General features: G+C 42.3%; 2 protein-coding genes across 3 annotated transcripts in view; one reads left to right on the plus strand and one right to left on the minus strand.

Moving 5' to 3' along the window:
* The first annotated feature begins 7,352 nt into the window (after positions 1-7,352).
* Positions 7,353-19,045, plus strand: part of LPA1 (tetratricopeptide repeat (TPR)-containing protein) — a 97,947-nt gene continuing 86,254 nt past the window's right edge. The window contains exon 1 of one of the 2 annotated variants that reach the window (XM_087373253.1): positions 7,353-7,855. In XM_087373253.1, coding sequence (XP_087229379.1) covers positions 7,550-7,855 — 306 coding nt within the window. In that variant the 5' untranslated portion in view covers positions 7,353-7,549. The remainder of the gene's footprint in view (positions 7,856-19,045) is intronic. The other variant, XM_087373254.1, reaches the window with a different exon arrangement.
* On the minus strand, positions 11,973-13,593 carry LOC147903040 (uncharacterized). The gene is made up of 2 exons (XM_087373179.1): positions 12,172-13,593; positions 11,973-12,140 (listed from the first exon to the last, which is right to left on the minus strand). Exons 1-2 carry the CDS (start codon positions 13,591-13,593, stop codon positions 11,973-11,975), a joined length of 1,590 nt encoding a protein of 529 aa, XP_087229305.1.

The raw sequence follows: 19,045 nt of genomic DNA on the forward strand, positions 1-19,045 counted from the left end.
ACAAAATATCTATTAAAACATATTGAAAAGACCTATAAGAAATTGAAGAAGTTCACAAAGACATCTTCTTATGAATCCCTCTAAGTTTAAAAAATAAAATTTCTACATTGAAAATTACTTTCCCACGTAAGAAATCCTAAACATGCATTCATAGCTGACCTCTCTGAAATGTAAAACTACATATTGCGTGCCATTTCTCATGCCTGGAATAGAGTTTAAGTTTTTAAATTGGGAGTTAAACTAAAATCTTTCTTACCTATACTAATTTCTTGCCATAAACCTTTGTTATGAAACTAAAACAATTTTCATTCAAAAGCAAAACTGTGGACAACTTGTTCAAAACAAAAAATCACTACCAACAAATGAACTATAAAGGCAATGTCTAGTTTGATAGTAATAGCCATGTTGAATCCAAAAGAACATTCACAAATTGACCTTAGTAATTCGGTCTCTTATTATGCTCAACAAAAATCCACAACGAAGTCTTGATATGCAGCAAAAATCCAAAGAACATTCACAAAATTCACTTCACTTATTTTGTCCCCCTATTACGATCGATAGAAATCCACAAAAAAACTGTTGATGTGCAATAACAATTTACACTAAACATCGCCTCCAAACATACTAAAAGCTGCATCATGAAACTAGCACCTACTTTCTTAGCAACAGATTGAGAGAACAGTCTATGAAGACTAGATTTCCATTGACAAAACATATTTTCTACGTATATTGTATATGCAACAGTAGGCAACTAGCCTCTTTATTTTGTAGTATTGACCTACACAATTTTAAGGGATGCCATTAATGAAGCATATGCCTAAATGGCCAACTATGCCTTTTGCAAATGCCTCGTGAGCCGCTGTCTCTTGAAAAGCTTTTCTCAACAATATTTTCTTCGTGGTTTTGTTTAAGGCATACAAAAGAAGAATGGGTGAACCAACCACCTTCACCTCCATGTTGTTGCATGGATTTTGTTTGAGATAATGATGTTCCAGGCACTTATCATTTAAAAGAACGTATAATGTTACCGCTCATATAATATAGGAACCCAGACACAACATGAAAACGGAATCCAAAAGTCCTTACTAGCTTTGACAATAGACTGTGCATCGTCCTATTCTTCATGTACACCTTTGTTGCATCATTTCTCCATATCTAGAGGCAAAGCACGTCAATAAATCACCATCAATCACAAGAAATTGTTGAGCACAAAGTTAAAAAGAGAAATAGTAGGTGAAACAAAATCGAGGGAGAAGTTCAATACAAAATCATGAAGTCAAGAGAAGCCCAAGAGAAGAGACCACGCTAAAAATTATTGCTGGCTATGTCCATGGAATCAATAGATATCTCTCCTTCTACCATACAATGTCCCAAAATCTTTCCCTCAACCATGCATTACTTATCAAACAATCCACAAAGAGCTTCAATGAAGAAACTATGCAAGGCATGTACCCCACATTACTGAAGTAAAAATTTCATCGTCTAGAGAGTTTCCAGAGAGAAGCATTAGGTTACCTTAATGCAATAAACACACAGGGTTATTTTCTGTTGGGTCAGCATTGACTCCGTCGAGTTAGCATTGACTACGTGGTGATAGGTTGACTTCGCAAGGTTAGCCTTCTGAGTCCTAACACTTTGACATCACTTGACACTGATTGATAGCTTGGCAAAATATCTGACAGCTAGCATAATTAATGAGCAAATCTTGGCAAAAATAAGGGTTAACCTTAACCCCACACATTCCGGGTTGCTAACCCATGGGATACTAAGTCGACACACATTGCATTAATAACCCAACACACATTGACTTAGCTTTGACCATGCTGGGTTAGCTTAGCTTTGACCACATTGATCTAGCTTTGACCACGCCTTGCTAAATCATGAAAAGAAAATGCTCTTCAGGGCCACTTGATGTTCCCATATGTCGATGTGCTTAGCACAAACGGCCTGCTTTAATAAAGAACTGGTGACACTATGACACACGCTTGAAGCTCCAAAAGGCTAAAGACATAGCCATTAGTCATCAACTTTTAACATGTTGCTTGTGTCCAAAATATTGTTGAGGCTGCCTATAAAAGGTGCCTCCCCTAGCATACTTTCTATCCATTTTGGTGCTCTTTTGAGGCCCCAAATTATGCCAAACCAACATGTTGCATAGGGAGATGCGATTAGCTGACAAGATAGCCAGTTGTCAATGGCACTTGGGCTTGACCTTGGTGCATGTGACATTCCAATCTCGAGGGATTCACAAGGGGAAACTTATGATATCACGTGAGTGTACAATAGGGGTGTATTTTGAGATGAGGCATAAGCTTATACATTAGGGGTGGGGGGGCTTTTTACTTTTTCTCAATCTTGAATTTAAGCTAGGGGGGCCTTGACATGTTTGGGGTGGGAGAGGGAGGGGTGTAGGGAATACACATTTTTACCCCCAGGTTACCCCCTAAACATAAAAATTACACATACATACACATTTGACTAATGACAATTAGTCATGTACCAAGTGTGCATGAGCTAAGGCTAGTTTTAGGCCATGCTAGGGAAACAAAAGAATATGGCTAGTTTTAGGCCATGCTAGGGAAACAAAAGAGCTATGGCTAGTTTTAGGCCATGCTAGGGAAACAAAAGAATATCACCCACCATTGGTGAATATTTGAAGATGGTCTAATCTATCTATATCATCAAAATTTTCTTATGGTCTAATCTAAATAATTGAGAACGAACGTAGATTTAAGGAAAGAGGGGACATGGTGCGCTTTTAGTGGTATCCTTATAAGGTTAAATAGGGGTGTTTTATTATGCTACATGGACCGTATATAGGGGGTTAGACGATGCAAATGATGTCCGATGGGCATGATACTTTGCACACAACTTAAAGTTAATAAGTTTTAGGTGTGTGAAAAGTATCCTACATATACAACAAAGGCACGAGCAATAGCAAATTCAAAGGCAGCTTGACTTTAAGCATAGAGTTGAATAGGATAAAGTAGCACTCTAAGGTGAACAACCTACTTTTCATAAAATTGTGATGGTATGAAATTGTGGAGGCCTTTAAATAAATTCATATAGACTCCATAGATACTCATGTATAAGACACGATGGAAAAGAAGAAAATATATTCATCATATAGATAAGAGATATCGATGGCATATGTACATGGGTTCAGCAAATAAATTAGAGATGTTAAGCATGCATGCTCAGCCTATACACAGAATTATGGAGCACATATGTTCAGCCCATACATAGAGATAAATGTGCAACCATATGTTCAGCACATATATTTAGCCAATAGACATGAAGCACATTTGTGCAATATATAAACTAGAGATATGGAGTGCTTGAGTTCAGCCCATAAACTAAAGAATGGGCACATATGTTCAGCCCATAAACCAAAGATATGGAGCGTATACCAAAGATATGGAGCACATATGTTCAGCCCATAAACCAGAGATATGGGGCCCATATGTTCAGTTCATGCATCCCTCGTCTCTCTTACTCCATTTTCACTTCTATTAATTCTCTACTTGCTCCTCTCTCTCTTAGAAATCAAAGATTCGACCTGACTCTGCTTGGAAGGAGGAAGAAAAATAAGCATTTTATCATCTTCATCCCTTTTTGTGTCTTATTGAAGCATAAAGAGTCAAGAGGAAAGAACACATATTTTCAAGGCAATAAAGTGATTTTGGTTTGCAAGTTGTATCTTTATTAAGTACATAAGTTTTTCATCTCAGAATTTGTTTATACATTTTTTGTAAAAGGCAGGGAGGAGGGAGAGATAGAGGTAGGTTCTACTTCTTTAGACTCCTTAACCTTCCCTGTCAGAGTTAGTGACAAGTGTACTACATACATATTGAGGCTCACCGACTAAATCAAGTACATGTAGATTGATAGCATGCCTTGCCTTTTCTACATTGGTTGGTTTTGGAAGCGAGGCTTTAACTTTTGTTCCCATAGAAAGACAGGTGTTTTAAAAGTTCTTAAATATGAGCCGATACGCCCTTGTACTTATTCCTACAACATCACAAACTCCCTATGCATTGTTGCATTGAATTGCTCCACAACTTTGTTCATTGACTTACATGTTATCTCTGATTTTAGACTTTTGAATTTGGGATGTTGTATAGTAGACTCTATGTTTTCTTCGAAAACATGTCCCCCATAGCCCCAGAGTGTTCATCATGGATAGACATGAGTTTTGAAATAGTCCTACAAGCCCTCACTTAATGCTTCTAATGACCACTTTTCTTGGATATTTCATCTCTTAGATGTAATTTCCTCTGACAAAGTCTTGAACCCATAGGAGTTTCTTTCATGGATGTTAGTGTTTTTTCCAATTTCCCAATCTCATCTTTCAGAGATGTGTTTTGCATTTGCAATAATTTCTCCCAATTGAACACCTAATGTTTGAACTTTCTCTTGTGATTCCTAATTATTCTTCTCTATGCCAGCACACCAAGTTTCTTTTGTAGCCATCTAAACACTTGTAGCTTGCATAGATGATACCAAATGTTGATTCTAAGCCTCTAACATTGCAATCCTTTTGTCTCTTTCATTAAGAAACGGTTGATATTGGGTGTGAAGATTAGTTGCTCCATGAGCAATCCACTTTTGACAATGTCCTAACAAATCATTCTCACCTTTACACAAAAACTTTATTAAGTTGGTGAACCTATGGAATTAAAGAGCATGACAAATTTGTGGATCTACTGGATATATCTTCCCATCTATCCACAAATCGATATGTGTTTTTTCTTGATTTCTAAGAGTTGCTAAATCACTTTCACTTTCTAAGGAAGATTCATTCCTCTTTAGAAATGGTGCATTCTTTGCATCAATTTGAAAATGGATGTTAGCCTTTTTCTTATTCCTAAGGACCTCCAAGGTCTCGTACACTTTCCACCTAATATAACATAGCATTGACATCAACAAACAACACACAAACGTGACATGTTTCAAAAAAGTATCAAATTAAGCAAAAATAAAATCCCAACTGCACACAAAAACTAATGATTCAAATCCACAAATTCAAAAATACGCATATAAGAATTGAAATTGTCAATAAGAACAATAATCAAAGTACCTCATGACTATCTAATGATGGTTCCCAACTCAACATGCTAACATAAAATTTTAAATGTCAACATTACCTCATGCTAACATAAAAGTATGGATGTCAACATAAAATGACCATACGAAAAATTAATATTACATATACATACCACAAAAACAATAAACAAAATGACCTTGCATTATAAAAATATAGTGACACCACACTTGACTGAGTAAATTACATAAAAACAACATATAATGCATTTAAATATCACAAACATTGTTAAAATTATTGCATGTAAAACAAATCAAAATTTAAAAGAAACTATCTAATGAAGGTATCAAACATGTTAAAATAATTTATGAATGTAAATAACACCGACACATATACAATAGAAACAAAAATTAATATCACATACAAACATATCACACAAACAATAAATTTGGATTAAAATAAATTCAACTAGCTTGAATCCAATTGGTTTAGTTAATATGAACCTTTCTTTTCTTTGATTTTATTTGAATAAATGTGACATAAATTTAATTTAACTATAAGTGGGTGAGTAACAAGGTAATTGAAGGTTGGAGATATAGAGCTTGACTAATAAGTTGACATCGTAGCATTGACTCTCAATATTCGAGATGCCTTGGAGATGAGACTCATGAGCATTGATCTAGTATATATTTAAAGACTCATGGATAAAGATGAACACCCTTGAGAATCTCTCTATGTGAACATAAAACCCTTTAAGTATCTCTCTACATGAATCCTATATGTCAAGGTAGGAGATGCCCTTTAATTTTAGTGACACAATGGGCGCGATGTTGAGAGAACATTGTTTCCTTTACTTAAGAGAGGATAAGATTTATGCGATGCTAAACTATCACACATGGATAAGAGTTTGAAGGCTTAATGATATTCAATTTGTGAGTGGGCTATTAACCCCTAAACTATTGTCGTCCTTAACCCTAAGAGGTGCTAAGGTCAAGATGGCACACCACAAGGACCTCCAATCTATTAAATAATCAAAATATACACTTCAAATACAACCAAGCTTAGAGTTCCTTGCCATATGCCTCCCCATGTCCCCCTCTTTCCCCCTACAATCAGTGATGTGGAGGATGCGATCCACTTTGCCCCTCATATTTCACCCCTAAGAAAAATCTCTTATAAGGTTGTTAAGTTTCCAATCATTGTATTTCTACTTGCTTGCAATTTTCAATCATGCAAATATTCAAACAATACTGATAGAGACTTGGTCATTATTTAGTTAAGTGATGTGATACTTTTAATGACATTTAGATGGATATGAAACATTTTTCTCGTTGATGATTTGAAACGCTTTCTTGTTGCTTGTTGTAACTCTAATATTTTATGTGTTTCCATTAATAGGATTCAATGCATCTATCATTAGTGTCAAACTCTTGTAAGAGCAAGCATGCCCGTAAACTATAACACTTAAGAAAAATTTTCCTAAAATTTCAAATAAAAGTGAAGGTCCCCTTTTGAGGCCAGTAGAATATGTGGTGTATTATATTAGCATAGGTTATGTTTAAGCCAAGAAAGGGTGCTTGCATATGTGGTGTATCATATTAGCATAGGTTATATAAGCCAATTGTATACCTAGTGTGATAAAAGTCTCCATATTGCACATTTTTCTTTGACATGTTGTGGGATAGCCCTCACAAGGGTAGGACTTTAAGGAATAACTATTTTATGCTAATCGGATTACTAAATGTATCTATACAGAATCTTTACTACAATCTATTATTAATAGAGCATTTTTGTGCATAAAAGATGGCACTTAAAAGATTGGACTATAATCCCTGGATGTTTAAAAAACACAACTATGTTTTCCAAGTGTCACTTAGAGTATGTACCCAAAGATTGATACTTTTCCAAGTGTCAGAGTATGTACCCAAAGATTGATACTTTTCTTAAAAAAATTCTGTTTATACAAGTGTAAGGAAAATTGTAAGGTCATTTTTTCCAAGTCACAAGTACAAGGCACAATTGTTGTTGTTCAAGTTTCATCGTTAAATTGTTCTTTTAAAAAGTCTTGATTGGGGGTTAGATGATTTTGTGAGTTGTTGTGGCATACCATGATTCTTACCTGGTGCCAATTGGAAAGTGGTGAAGGATGTACAAAATGAAGCTTGCTCGTGATTGATCTTGGGTTGGCGTTACAAATTTTGTTGCTCCTCACTAGCAACTTTTAGAGCTTTTTGAAGGTGTCCAGTTTTATATAGACATAGATAGATATAGAGATAGATATATATACTATAGTGGTATCTATCATACTATAGTGGGTTTATCCATAAGGTTGTGCTGCTTAGCTATAGAGAGAGGAGGGGGGAGGGAGAGAGTGAGAGAGAATGTTTTTGGATTTTGGTTTACTGCTGCCGATCGAACCTTGACTGAGAGAGAGGAAACATTGAGCAGAGTGTTCCCTGTGAGAGGAGCTTCCAGGAGTGGAAAGGAACATCAGAGAGACAGAGAATGACTCCATCTTACACACTTTCTTTACTTCTTAGACCTGCCATGCTTCCCACACTTACCCCATCCGTTCCCTTTATTCAGGCAGACCCCGTCCTATTACCACACCTCTCCTCGCTTTCCTTACTGCCGAAGAATTGTGTTGGGCATGAGCAACGTCAAACCATTGGTACTGGAAAGTCCAGGAGGCCGCTTACTTTACAATGCAGAGCCTCCGCTCAGGAGACAGGAACAGAGGCGGATATTGTCACCCCGACTACAGCAGCTGATGCAGTCAATTTGGGTCTCTCTCTGTTTCGCAGAGGCAGGGTATAAAAGCCCTTTCCAAGCTCTTTTTGCAACACTTTAAATCAGTAGGACGATTATTTGGAGCCTTAACTCCGTCGAGCTACCAGAACAGAGAAAACGAGGTAGAACCTCAAGTTTGTAGCGTTTCTTAAGCTACGAAATCTGGACTTAAGTCACGTGGATGAAAGGCAAAAGCCACCTTTGTAAATGCTAATTTAATGCTCGTCTGATCAATATGGGATGAAATAGCTTGAAGGGCTGACAAACTTCACTTTGGCAGGAGAGAGAGAGAGAGAGAGAGAGAGAGAGAGAGAGAGAGAGAGAGACGGGGGGGGGGGGGGCATGGAAGGGGAGAAAGAAAGAAAGAAAGTGGTATTAAGCGTTTACAAGAGGCCGAATGGTTTATGAACCCAAAGTGTTACAAGGATATCCATGGTATGTCTCATCATGGAAAGAACCAAGTAGGGACTGCAATAGGCGTGCATCATCAGAATCAACCGCCACAGCAGCGAAGAGGTTTCCTAGATCATCGAGATCCTCTAGATCGGTTATCTGTGAGAAAATAGTCTGGTGCTGTTGTAGGATATCTAGATCGGGGGACTCATTTTGCTGTGCAGCAGCTGCAGATATTAATTGGAATAGATACAATGGCTTTTGGATTAGCAACTAGGACACTCCAAATTGGGGGACTCATTTTGGTTTCACTGGGCTGCCAAGATTATCCATTTGTTGCTTCTCAGGTGCGATTGGATCTTGTCTCGCGGATGTCTCAGTGGGGCCGCTCTCTTTGGTGCTGGAGCATGTACAGGGTTGGCCTCAACATCTAGGTCCCCCAACTCTGAAAAATCAGTGGAGTGGGGGGGGCGGTAGCTGAGGTTGAGGAGGATATCTAGATTGGGGGACTCATTTTGCTATGCAGCAGCTGCAGATATTAATTGGAATAAATATAATGGCTTTTGGATTAGCAACTAGGACACTCCAGATTGGGGGACTCATTTTGGTTTCACTTGGATTTAGAGGGGTGTCTCTATAAGATACTTGGGCTGCCAAGATTATCCATTTGTTGCTTCTCGGGGTGCGATTGGATCTTGTCTCGCGGACGTCTCAGTGGGGCCGCTCTCTTTGGTGCTGGAGCATGTACAGGGTTGGCCTCAACATCTAGGTCCCCCAACTCTAAAAAATCAGTGGAGTGGGGCGGGCGGTAGCTGAGGTTGAGGAGGATCTCCCTATGTTAACACATCTCAAGTAAGAACATCCAAAGGCATCTCTGGTCTGGGAAGTCCATGGAAATTGTGCCAATCCCTCCCTATAAAGATAGTGGAATCTCCCCTGTATCTCATAATACACTATGCATTGACATATGTAGTGCTCTACTCAACAAGGCAGAGCCTGCAGATCCTGTCCACCTGGCCCATCTCCTCAAACCTTCCAGTCCCATTGCGGAGTCTGTGCTGATATCCAGATTTGTCTGGTGGCAATCCTCATGGCATGTGACATGTGCTCCTCCATGTATTCAGGTCAGGGAATGAAGTCATCCTTTTGTAAGCCTGAGAACGTGATCCTTGTAGAAGGCCATCTTGGTGCTGAGGTCCTGCACTGATACCACCCAAGTATCTGCCTGAAGAGGTCTAACTGGATAAGATCGTTAATCTCTTCATGAGTGGGAAGGAAGGGAGAGTTAATATCGTACTTGAGTCGTGGGAGGTGGTCCATCCATATGCGGTATGCTGTGAATCATGAGGAGACTCTGGCGAACCAATAAGAGTGCCCCTGATATCCAAATTTGTTTGATGGCAATCCTTGTGGTATGTGACATGTGTACCTCCATGTATTCAGGTCGGTGAATGAACCCGTCCTCTCTAAGCCTAAGAAGGTGATCCTTGTAGAAGGCCATCTTGGTGCCAAGTTCCTTTGACGACGCCACCCGAGTATCTACCTGAAGAGTTCCAACCGAATAAGATGGTTAATCCCTTCATGAGTGATTGGAAGGAAGGGAGAGTTGAGATCGTACTTGAGTGGCGGGAGGTGTTCCATCTGTATGCGGTATGCTGTGTTCGTGAGGATACTCTGGCAAACCAAGAAGTGTGCCTTGCTGTGCTGTTGTGAAGATTCCATAGCTAGGCTTGGTATCCCCAAGCATCCATCTCTTGCACTCATCTGGTACAAGTGACTATCTAGAAGAGGGCATCTATCGTCTTCGGTGGTGTGGTGAAGTCTGCTTGGATCATTGCATGTGGTTCTGAGGGCTTACCTCTAATCATGCGCAAGAATGTCATGCCCTGGGGCCTCTCTATCCTCAGCCACACCCTCTCTGATGGGTTAGGTTCCCAAAACAGGATGCCCTACTACATCAGCTGAGGCAGATGTGGCTAAGCTGCCAACCCGTGTCTTGGGCTCTTAAAAGTGTGACTGGAAGCACTGTTGCTCAAGGGGGGCTGATGCTGTGCATCCTCGTGTAAATTGGGCCTCCCTTGTCGGTATCAGCCATGGCAGCTAGTTTGCTGCCCACACGACAGCTCCATTATCGTCTTCATTTTCAATGTCCTTGGTGTCATCCATTGGTCCACTGAAAACCACCCCAAGGTACGTGTATGATGTGACAATCTCAATATGTAAAAGTGTAGGTTTGGAGATGTACCAGATATATATGAAAGATCACGACCTTGGTCTTGCCAAGGTTGACCATAAATCTCACCGTGTACCGAACTCCTGCAACACATCCAAATGTTTCTGTAAGCCCTCAGCCGAATCTGAGATGAGTACACTGCCATCTGCATATAGCAAGAGGAGAATCCATATGTCAGCTAGGCTCCCCTTGGAACCACCGTATCTGTCAATAAAGGTTGAGATTTCATCAATGTATGGGCCAAATAGGAGAGAGTAGTGAAACCGGCCTTCAGTTTCCTAAAGGGCAGTGGACTAGAACTTGCATTGCATTTTCATTACTCACAGCCACATTGCATCATTTCCAACCACTTAACGTTAAACAATACCACTTAGAAACAACTGGACAAATAACTGGATGGAGGCTAGAGTGCCCGTGCTCAATGAAACCAAGTACAAGACACCACATTGGCCCCAAATACTTGGCGCCCCTTCCGGTATTTATTTATTTCTTTAGGAATGAAATTGGTACATACAACAAGGGTTCAACCTTGCACTGTTCCTCTTTGCAAATCCTCTACTTGTCTTCAAGGCATCTAATCCCAGTGCACCACTAGAATTCCCACTGGCAAGGCATACTCAGGCATTCACTTCTGATCTGACACAACTTAGAGGCATTCAGGCATCCAAACCACTGGCAAACTGAGCTCAAGGCAGCCTCAAAGCTATCACGTGCATCCACACTGTCCTTAGGCCTTCCACAGGATTACCCTGGCCTTTGGGTGCTTACTAGAACCTGTTGGAGTCCTGAAAGGACTGCACACAACACGCATGCACTGCAAAAAGCTGTAAAGCAAGAAAGAACAAGGAAAAAACGAACCTGGAACCAACTCCTGCTAACTGTGGCAGAGGGGCGAGCTCCTTCCTCGTACCTATCCTCTATCCAAGCTCCCCGCAGGGTGCAGGTGTCTTCCAGCAATCAGGAGAAGAGAGAAATGGAGGTAGAGAGCGGAGGGGTGAACAAGAAAGAGCTATAGAGGGAAGACGGTTCACAGATCTGCCCCAAAATGATTGCCTCGGGATCTGTGCCTGAGTTCTCCTAAGAGAAGGTGCCAAAAGCAACAGGGAAAGCTCCTCCTGCAGCCTGCACTGGTCCAAAACAGCTCCAGAACAGCTCCAGAAGCCACCACGCAGCCAAAAACATGTGCACAAAGGTCCAGCACAGCAAAAGACAACCCCAGGCACCTGCTGGAGGCAGCTGAACACGCCTTTACGGATTCCGCACAGCCGCACGGACGTCCGTACAGTCCGTACGAAAATTTTATGAAAGTCCAAAAATGAGTTCTGGCACTTCCTAGAAGTGCGTACTAGCCTTGGAATAGTCAAAACAGTGTTAAAACAGCTGAAAACAGGCTTGAAACAGCTCAAACAGCTCAAAGACTGCACAAGAACAACTGAAAACGTCCTACACCTATAGGAGAATGAGGGGAGAGAGATGGAAGGTGGGGGAAGGGCATGAAGGAAAACAAATCTCCTAGCGCGCGTGGCTGTCCTTTTTCGCTTCTTGTGCTCCCATAGGTTGTTTCCGTTTACGATTGGGGCAATCTTTGGCCTGATGGCCCTCTTCTTTGCAAAGGAAACACTTTCCAGCTTCAAATAGGGCTTGCCGTTCCTCAGGAGACAATCTCTCTCTGGTATTGGGCTTACTATTAGGTCGCTGGTCCACATTAAACTTGACTTTGGTTGTCTTGGCAAATTTCTTTGTCATCCTGCTGCTTATCTTTGAATCCTGGAGTCATCCCTTGCATGAGAGCATAGGCTGTAGTAGCATTCTCAATCAGCTGAGAGATGTTGGAGACCTTTGTCTTGGTGCAATAATCACGAAGCTCCTTTGGCAGCCCACAACAATACTTTTCCACTTGCTCAGACAATGATACGGTCCTATACGAGCTGACTGGCAATAAGGCCTCCCAGAACTTTTTGTTATACTCTTCAAGATTCTTACAATTTGTGGCATCCAACTTATGCCATGCTGTCATTATATCCACTTCAAAAGTGGTGGTAAGCCAAGCAGATGAGAAAACTTGCTTGAACTCAATCCAAGTGTTAGGGGCTTTGCCCTGCAAAAGCAAATTGGTCCACCATTGGAGTGCGTTACCCTTCAAGAAGGTGGCTGCCTTTCGTACCTTGGAAGCCTCTGTGAAATGACCACTGGAATAGGCAGCATCAAACTGTTGCACAAATGTCAGAGCCTTCAATCTATCCTGCATCCCATTGAAGGTTTCAAACTTCACAACTGCCCCTCTCTCCTTATAATCTTTCAGCTTACCTTTGGGAGTAAGATTATCATAAACTGGGGGCTGTAAATATGGTGGAGGCATCGTGGATCCCATATTCTGTACCATATCGCCTGTGCCCATGGTGGGGTTGACCATTCCAAATCCCATTCCTTGCATCTGTGGCACACTCCAAGTGTTGCTTATCATCCCTGGCATCCCTGTCTGCATACCGGGCTGGATCCCTATGTTTGCATACATCATATTGGCATTTGCAGGGGGCATTCCACCCTCCATATGCTGCTGCAAATTCTGCATTCCTGGCTGGAAACTGCCCAAGTATGTACCAGGCATACCAAGCCCTTCGGTGGCCTGTCCCACCATTGACTGAAAAACCGATCCTCCACCAAAATATCCTGGATGCTTCATGGGCTGAGGAAGGACTTGCTGTCCTTGATTAACTGAATGAAAAGTATTGACATTATCCGCTACAAGGGTGATGGTGGGCATCTCTGGTGGCTGTCTACTGAAAGATACACGCCTCTGAGTCTTCTTATGCTTTGTCTGCTTCTTCTCAGCTGGCTTTTTGCTTCCAGGGGGAGCATTACCACCAGAATAGGCTTGCATAATCTCCAAGAAAGTCTGTTGCAGCTGTGACAGGGCTCCCACTGCACTTTGCATTTGTAACTGAAAAAGGGCATTGGGATCAAGCTCCTCTGTCTCATCCTCCTCGTCCTGCGAATCCTCAGTGGCATGCTCGAGAGAAACATGCTGTCCCTCATCATTTTGTTCTTCTTCACCCTCACTGGTATTGTGCTCCTCATCAAAGCTGTCTGTTTCCTGCTCGGAGATAGTCAGTGATCTCTCGCGGTGCGACATGATTGTGATGGTATGGCTGTAACAAAAAAAATGCAATGGGGCTTTCTTCACCCAACACTTCTAGGGCTCACCTCTGTAGGAAGATGGTGATATCCCGGCAACGGAACCACTAAAATGGGCCTTCAGTTTCCTAAAGGGCAGTAGACTAGAACTTGCATTGCATTTTCATTACTCACAGCCACATTGCATCATTTCCAACCACTTAACGTTAAACAATACCACTTAGAAACAATTGGAGAAATAACTGGATGGAGGCTAGAGTGCCCCTGCTCAATGAAACCAAGTACAAGACACCACATTGGCCCCAAATACTTGGCGCCCCTTCCGGTATTTATTTATTTCTTTAGGAATGAAATTGGTACATACAACAAGGGCTCAACCTTGCACTGTTCCTCTTTGCAAATCCTCTACTTGTCTTCAAGGCATCTAATCCCAGTGCACCACTAGAATTCCCACTGGCAAGGCCTACTCAGGCATTCACTTGTGATCTGACACAACTTAGAGGCATTCAGGCATCAAGATCACCCTGGCCTTTGGGTGCTTACTAGAACCTGTTGGAGTCCTGAAAGGATTGCACACAACAGGCATGCACTGCAAAAAGCTGTAAAGCAAGAAAGAACAAGGAAAAAACCGAACCTAATTGTAGTGGTGTGGTAGTTATTGGGTTCCAAGGGATTGCCCATCTTAAGGATAGTGGTAGTAATATTGTTTGACCACCTAGCAGGGAAACCCTCACACAAAACACATTTGAACATGTGAGCCAGGAGAGGAGCCAGGGCCCTTGGTGGATGTGAGATGTGCTCAACTACAAGTCCCTCATGATCTAGAGCTCTTCCATGTCAGAATCATTGAATGGCACTAAGCGCCATCCCTTTGGTGAAGAATGTGGATGTGGTGGGTCGGGGATCCTGTGGGGGGCGAGGAGTGGGAGTTGGCTAGGGACGTAGTAGAATGAGTGGGTGTGTGAGTACCAAGTGGCCGGGTAAGTGTGTCACGACGAGCTGGGGTTGGGGATCCTGTGGGAGGCAAGGAGTGGGAGCTGGTTAGGGATGTAGTAGAATGAGTGGGTGTGTGAGTACCAAGTGGCTGGGTAAGTGCGTCACGCCTCCTTGTAGTCCTTGCCCAAGAACATGCCATTAAATGTATCCTCTGCTTAGATCTTGTGAACCCCGCTTTTTGTGATGAGCCAAGTGCTGAAAAATTCTTTTCCCTAATTCAATTGAATTTTCCCTTGCTTTTCCTTGCCTTGTTAGCGGGCTCGTGTAGTCCGACACTTGTCATTGTACCAATTGTTCCGGGGCATAGTTTCCAAAGGTGGTCTAGCGGTGAATCTCTACCTGCACAGGCAGGAGGAAGAGGCTGGATGTGGAGAGCATTAGTGAGCTAGGAGGTGAGCTAGGAGGTGACATGGGTAAAGCGGGAGATGGGTATGGTGGCAGGATGACTGATGGGCTCCTTGTGAGGGTGAAGGCTAGACAGGTATGACCAGCTCTGGGGGAGGGGCAGGGATAGCGAAATCTGGATGGGATTCATCAATGATGGGGATCCCAGGGAGGGGCAGGGATAGCGAAATCCGGAATGGGATTCATCAATGATGGGGATCCCATCAAGTGATCCACTGCTAGACCCACCAAAGTGGAGGGGGGAAACTGGCATACAATGATGTGGATAACTCGATCACTACTGGCCTGCACTCTTACCCACATATGTCTACCCTCCTGGTCGTTCGGGACTACATTGAGTATCCTCCGTAGATGTGGCCTCCTGAACAATGTAGCTACTGCTCCAGATCCCCATACTCGTCCTGATGTGCGGGCCTTGAAACCGGCCTCTAATCACTCAGAGGGCAGTGGAACTAAACCTTTAATCACTTCAGCACTTATTTACAGCTCACAAAGCATATATCACAACCATTAACCATTGCATGATCACCATTTGGCATTTACCCATTTGTTCACAAACAAAACCACTGAAAAAGGGATGGAGGCCTGCTCAACAAACATAGACAAGTGCAGCCGATTGGCCCCAAACACCGTGGCGCCCCTTTCGGTATTTCTTTATATTTCACAGTGAAATGATTATAAGTTGCATCTGGGAGACCTTCCTTGCAACTGAGCACACAGCCCCAATTCACTAAGCCTTCGCAAGGCTTTCAAGCATAGAACACCATCACATAAGTGCACTTAACCCATAGGCTCAATCCAAAGGCATTCTCTTTTCCGAGTGCAATTCCATTGGCTGTCCAGATGCAATCACACTGCACCCCAGCTGCACTCTCTTTGAGTGGTTTCCAGATGGCATTCACAAAGCTTTTCAAAGCTCCAAAATAAAATCAGCAAAGTACCCAACCAAAGAATGACTCATGTAGCACTGCCTGGGCACCTGTGAGCCAAGAAAGAGGCGGCACACGAGGCCAACCAATAGCTTATGGCCAAAAGAAATTGCAGCAGCAAAATCACAACTCACCAAGCTTTGAAACCTCGAATCAAGTCCTCAATCGCCAAGAGGAGATAGTAGCCAAGGCCCAATTGCATTCTCAGCCAAAGAGGAGTGCAGAGGCATGAAGAAAGAGCATTTACAAGAGCTGACCAGCAAGAATTCCACTGAAAAATGCGAAAAGAAGCACTTCTGTCGTGAAGAAATGGGAGTTCTTGGGCTCAAAAGAAGTGTGCTTCAGAGTGGAATGCATTGAGAAGGTTTTGGAGAAGTTTCATCGCCGGAAAGTCCTCCAAAACTGAGAAAAGACAGTCAACCAGCGCGTGGGGCCACTCGAAATTCAACAGAAAGCTGTAGCTTTGCAAGAGGAGAGGCCCAGGAGGCAGTAGAAGCAAAAAGGTCCAGAAAAAGCCACTTTTGCAAATTCGACCAGCAAAAGAACTTTAGCTCTGCCCATTCTATGAAACGCACAGAGGGAAAAGCATATCACTACGAAGGGGAGGCAGAGGGGAAGCCATCTGGCCAAACGGAAGTCGAGGAATCCAAATGGGTGAGGAGTTATGAAGAAAAACGGAATTCAGCTAAAGGAGGCTGAAAAACCAGTCCAAAATCTCAACAAAGGGAGAGTGCTGCCCCAAAACACAGGAGTGAGCATGAAAGATAGCATGAAAGAGTATACAAGAAAGCCGTAGCTATAGTATACAGAGTCAGTGAAAATATGGCTAGGAGAGGCATGCATCCATCCATATACACTGCTCAAAATCTATGTGATCCTCGGCGATCAATAGTCAAGATGCATCAATATCATGAAGTCTCACAGCAGAAATACTGTCAGCTCAGTATTTCGGATGAAACATACAGTGTTATTAAGCGACCTCATGAAATCACGGTGAGCCCGTCTGTACTGAGGGAGTGGAGGTGCTACCCCCCTCTCGAACACCAGGTAATGCTCCAGATGCTCGTTCTGCTGAACTACTTGTAGGAGCCCGGACCGCAGTCGGCTCTAATTGGAAAGCATCAAGGTAAAGCTGCAATATCCCAGGTGAATTTGCCAGTTCACCTTCCTCCATCCATTTCGCATCAAGTGATGGGTAATTTTGAAATTTTACCAAGTAGCGACGGATAACTTTACCCTTGAGCTTTCTATCTCTGTGTGCGAGAATCTGCTCTGGGACCAGAAGTTCATCCTGTTCTTCCACTTCAGGCTGCACCTCATCAGGTAAATCCTCGGGAATATCTCCATGATATTGCTTTAATAAGCTCATATGAAAGGCATTATGTATCTTCCAATGCGGAGGCAACTTCAGCCTGTAAGCTACCTCATTTATCTTTTCAGAAACCTGGAAAGGACCATAGTAACACATGTTCAGCTTTGTGTACAACCTTTCCTTGCCTTTCTTATTTTTCAGCCTTGCCTTCTGAAAACGCAGCAAAACCCAATCACCTTCTTTGAATACCAATTCCCTGCGGTGCTTATCTGCTGCTCTTTTCTGCTTGTCCTGACTTCTTTGCAAGGCATATTTGATCTTCTTGTAAGCCTCTTCAAGGCTTTCCACAAAACGATCAGCTTCGAAGATTTTCTCTTTTGTATGCAAAATGGGAGGTATCTTCCTGGCACCTTTCACTATTTCAAAAGGTGCTTTACCTGTGGATGTGTGCACCGTATTATTGTAAGCATATTCCAGCAAAGGCAAATAATGCTCCCATTTGCTTTTGTGGTCTGAGACATAGCATTTAAACATATCCAAGATGGTAGAGTTTTCCTGCTCCGATTGTCCATCAGACTGAGGGTGAAAAGATGACGAAAAATTCAGCGTAGTGCCCATATTTTCAAACAGCCCTCTCCAAAAGAGGCTGGTCATCCTTGGATCTCTATCACTGATTATGGATTCAGGCATCCCATGATACTTGAAGACATGCTGCCTTAACAATTTGGCCATTTGATCTGCTGTCATTTTTTTCTTACTGGCACAAAGTGGGCTTGTTTGCTAAACCTGCAAATTATTGTCCACAATCCATCATGTCCAGTAGGAGTACGTGGAAGATCAAACACAAAATCCATAGCTATACTTTGCCATGGTCTATCCAGAATTAGCAAAGGGTGTAACAACCCAGGTGCCTTCTGCCTGTCAAACTTTACTTTCTGACAAACCATGCATGTTCTCACATATTCTTCCACATCTTTCCTCAAAGATGGCCAATAAAAGTATTGCTCCACTGCTGTAATTGTTGCTGTAATTCCCCTATGTCTTGCATATGGAGGAGCATGACTTTCCATTATGACTTTTTGTCGCATCTGATCAGTGACACAGAGTCGTCCATGCATCAAAATGAAACCCTCTTTCAACATATAGTGATCATGCCTTTGACCATCAGAAAGCTGATCATAAATAGTTGAAAAATCAGCATCATTAACATATTGATCTTTCATCACATCTAACACATTGTTGTAAGCAATGCTCACTGCTGAAACACTGGGTTTCTTGGAGACTGCTTCAGGCTGTGGTTTCCTGGAAAGTGCATCAGCCACGACATTTTTGTTACCCGGCACATGTACAATTTGAAAATGAAACATTGAGAGGAAGTTAGCCCATCTCATGTGCTTTTCAGATAATTTTCTCTGCGTGAGAAAATATCTAAGTGACTGATGATCTGTCTGCACATAAAAATCAGCTCCAAGAAGGTAATGTTTCCATGTGGTCAAAGCATGTATCACTGCTAACATTTCCTTCTCGTATGTGGGCAAGTACAATTCAGCATCTTTGAGAACTCTACTCTCATATGCAACCACTCTGCCATCCTGCATCAAAGTGCCTCCTACGCTGTTCCCACATGCATCACAAGTTACAGCAAAGGGTTTTGCAAGATCTGGCAAGATAATAACGGGTTCAGAACACAACTTTTGCTTCAGGTCTTCAAAAGCTGCATTTTCCTTTGGTCCCCACCGAAACGGTACAGCTTTCTTTTGTAAAGCATGCAAGGGAGAAGCAATTTCTGCAGAGTACTTTATAAACCT

This window comes from Dipteris shenzhenensis, chromosome 4 (assembly GCF_047967505.1).
Source record: "Dipteris shenzhenensis isolate YYH24624 ecotype China chromosome 4, Dip_SZ_1.0, whole genome shotgun sequence".
Classification (NCBI taxonomy): Eukaryota; Viridiplantae; Streptophyta; class Polypodiopsida; order Gleicheniales; family Dipteridaceae; genus Dipteris; species Dipteris shenzhenensis.

Excerpts from the sequence above, each read along its gene's own strand:
- LOC147903040 (XM_087373179.1), bottom strand. The coding sequence starts at position 13,593 with ATGTCGCACCGCGAGAGATCACTGACTATCTCCGAGCAGGAAACAGAC. Across the intron at positions 12,141-12,171 it reads GCCAAGACAACCAAAGTCAA|CCCAATACCAGAGAGAGATT; the intron begins GTTTAATGTGGA and ends CCTAATAGTAAG.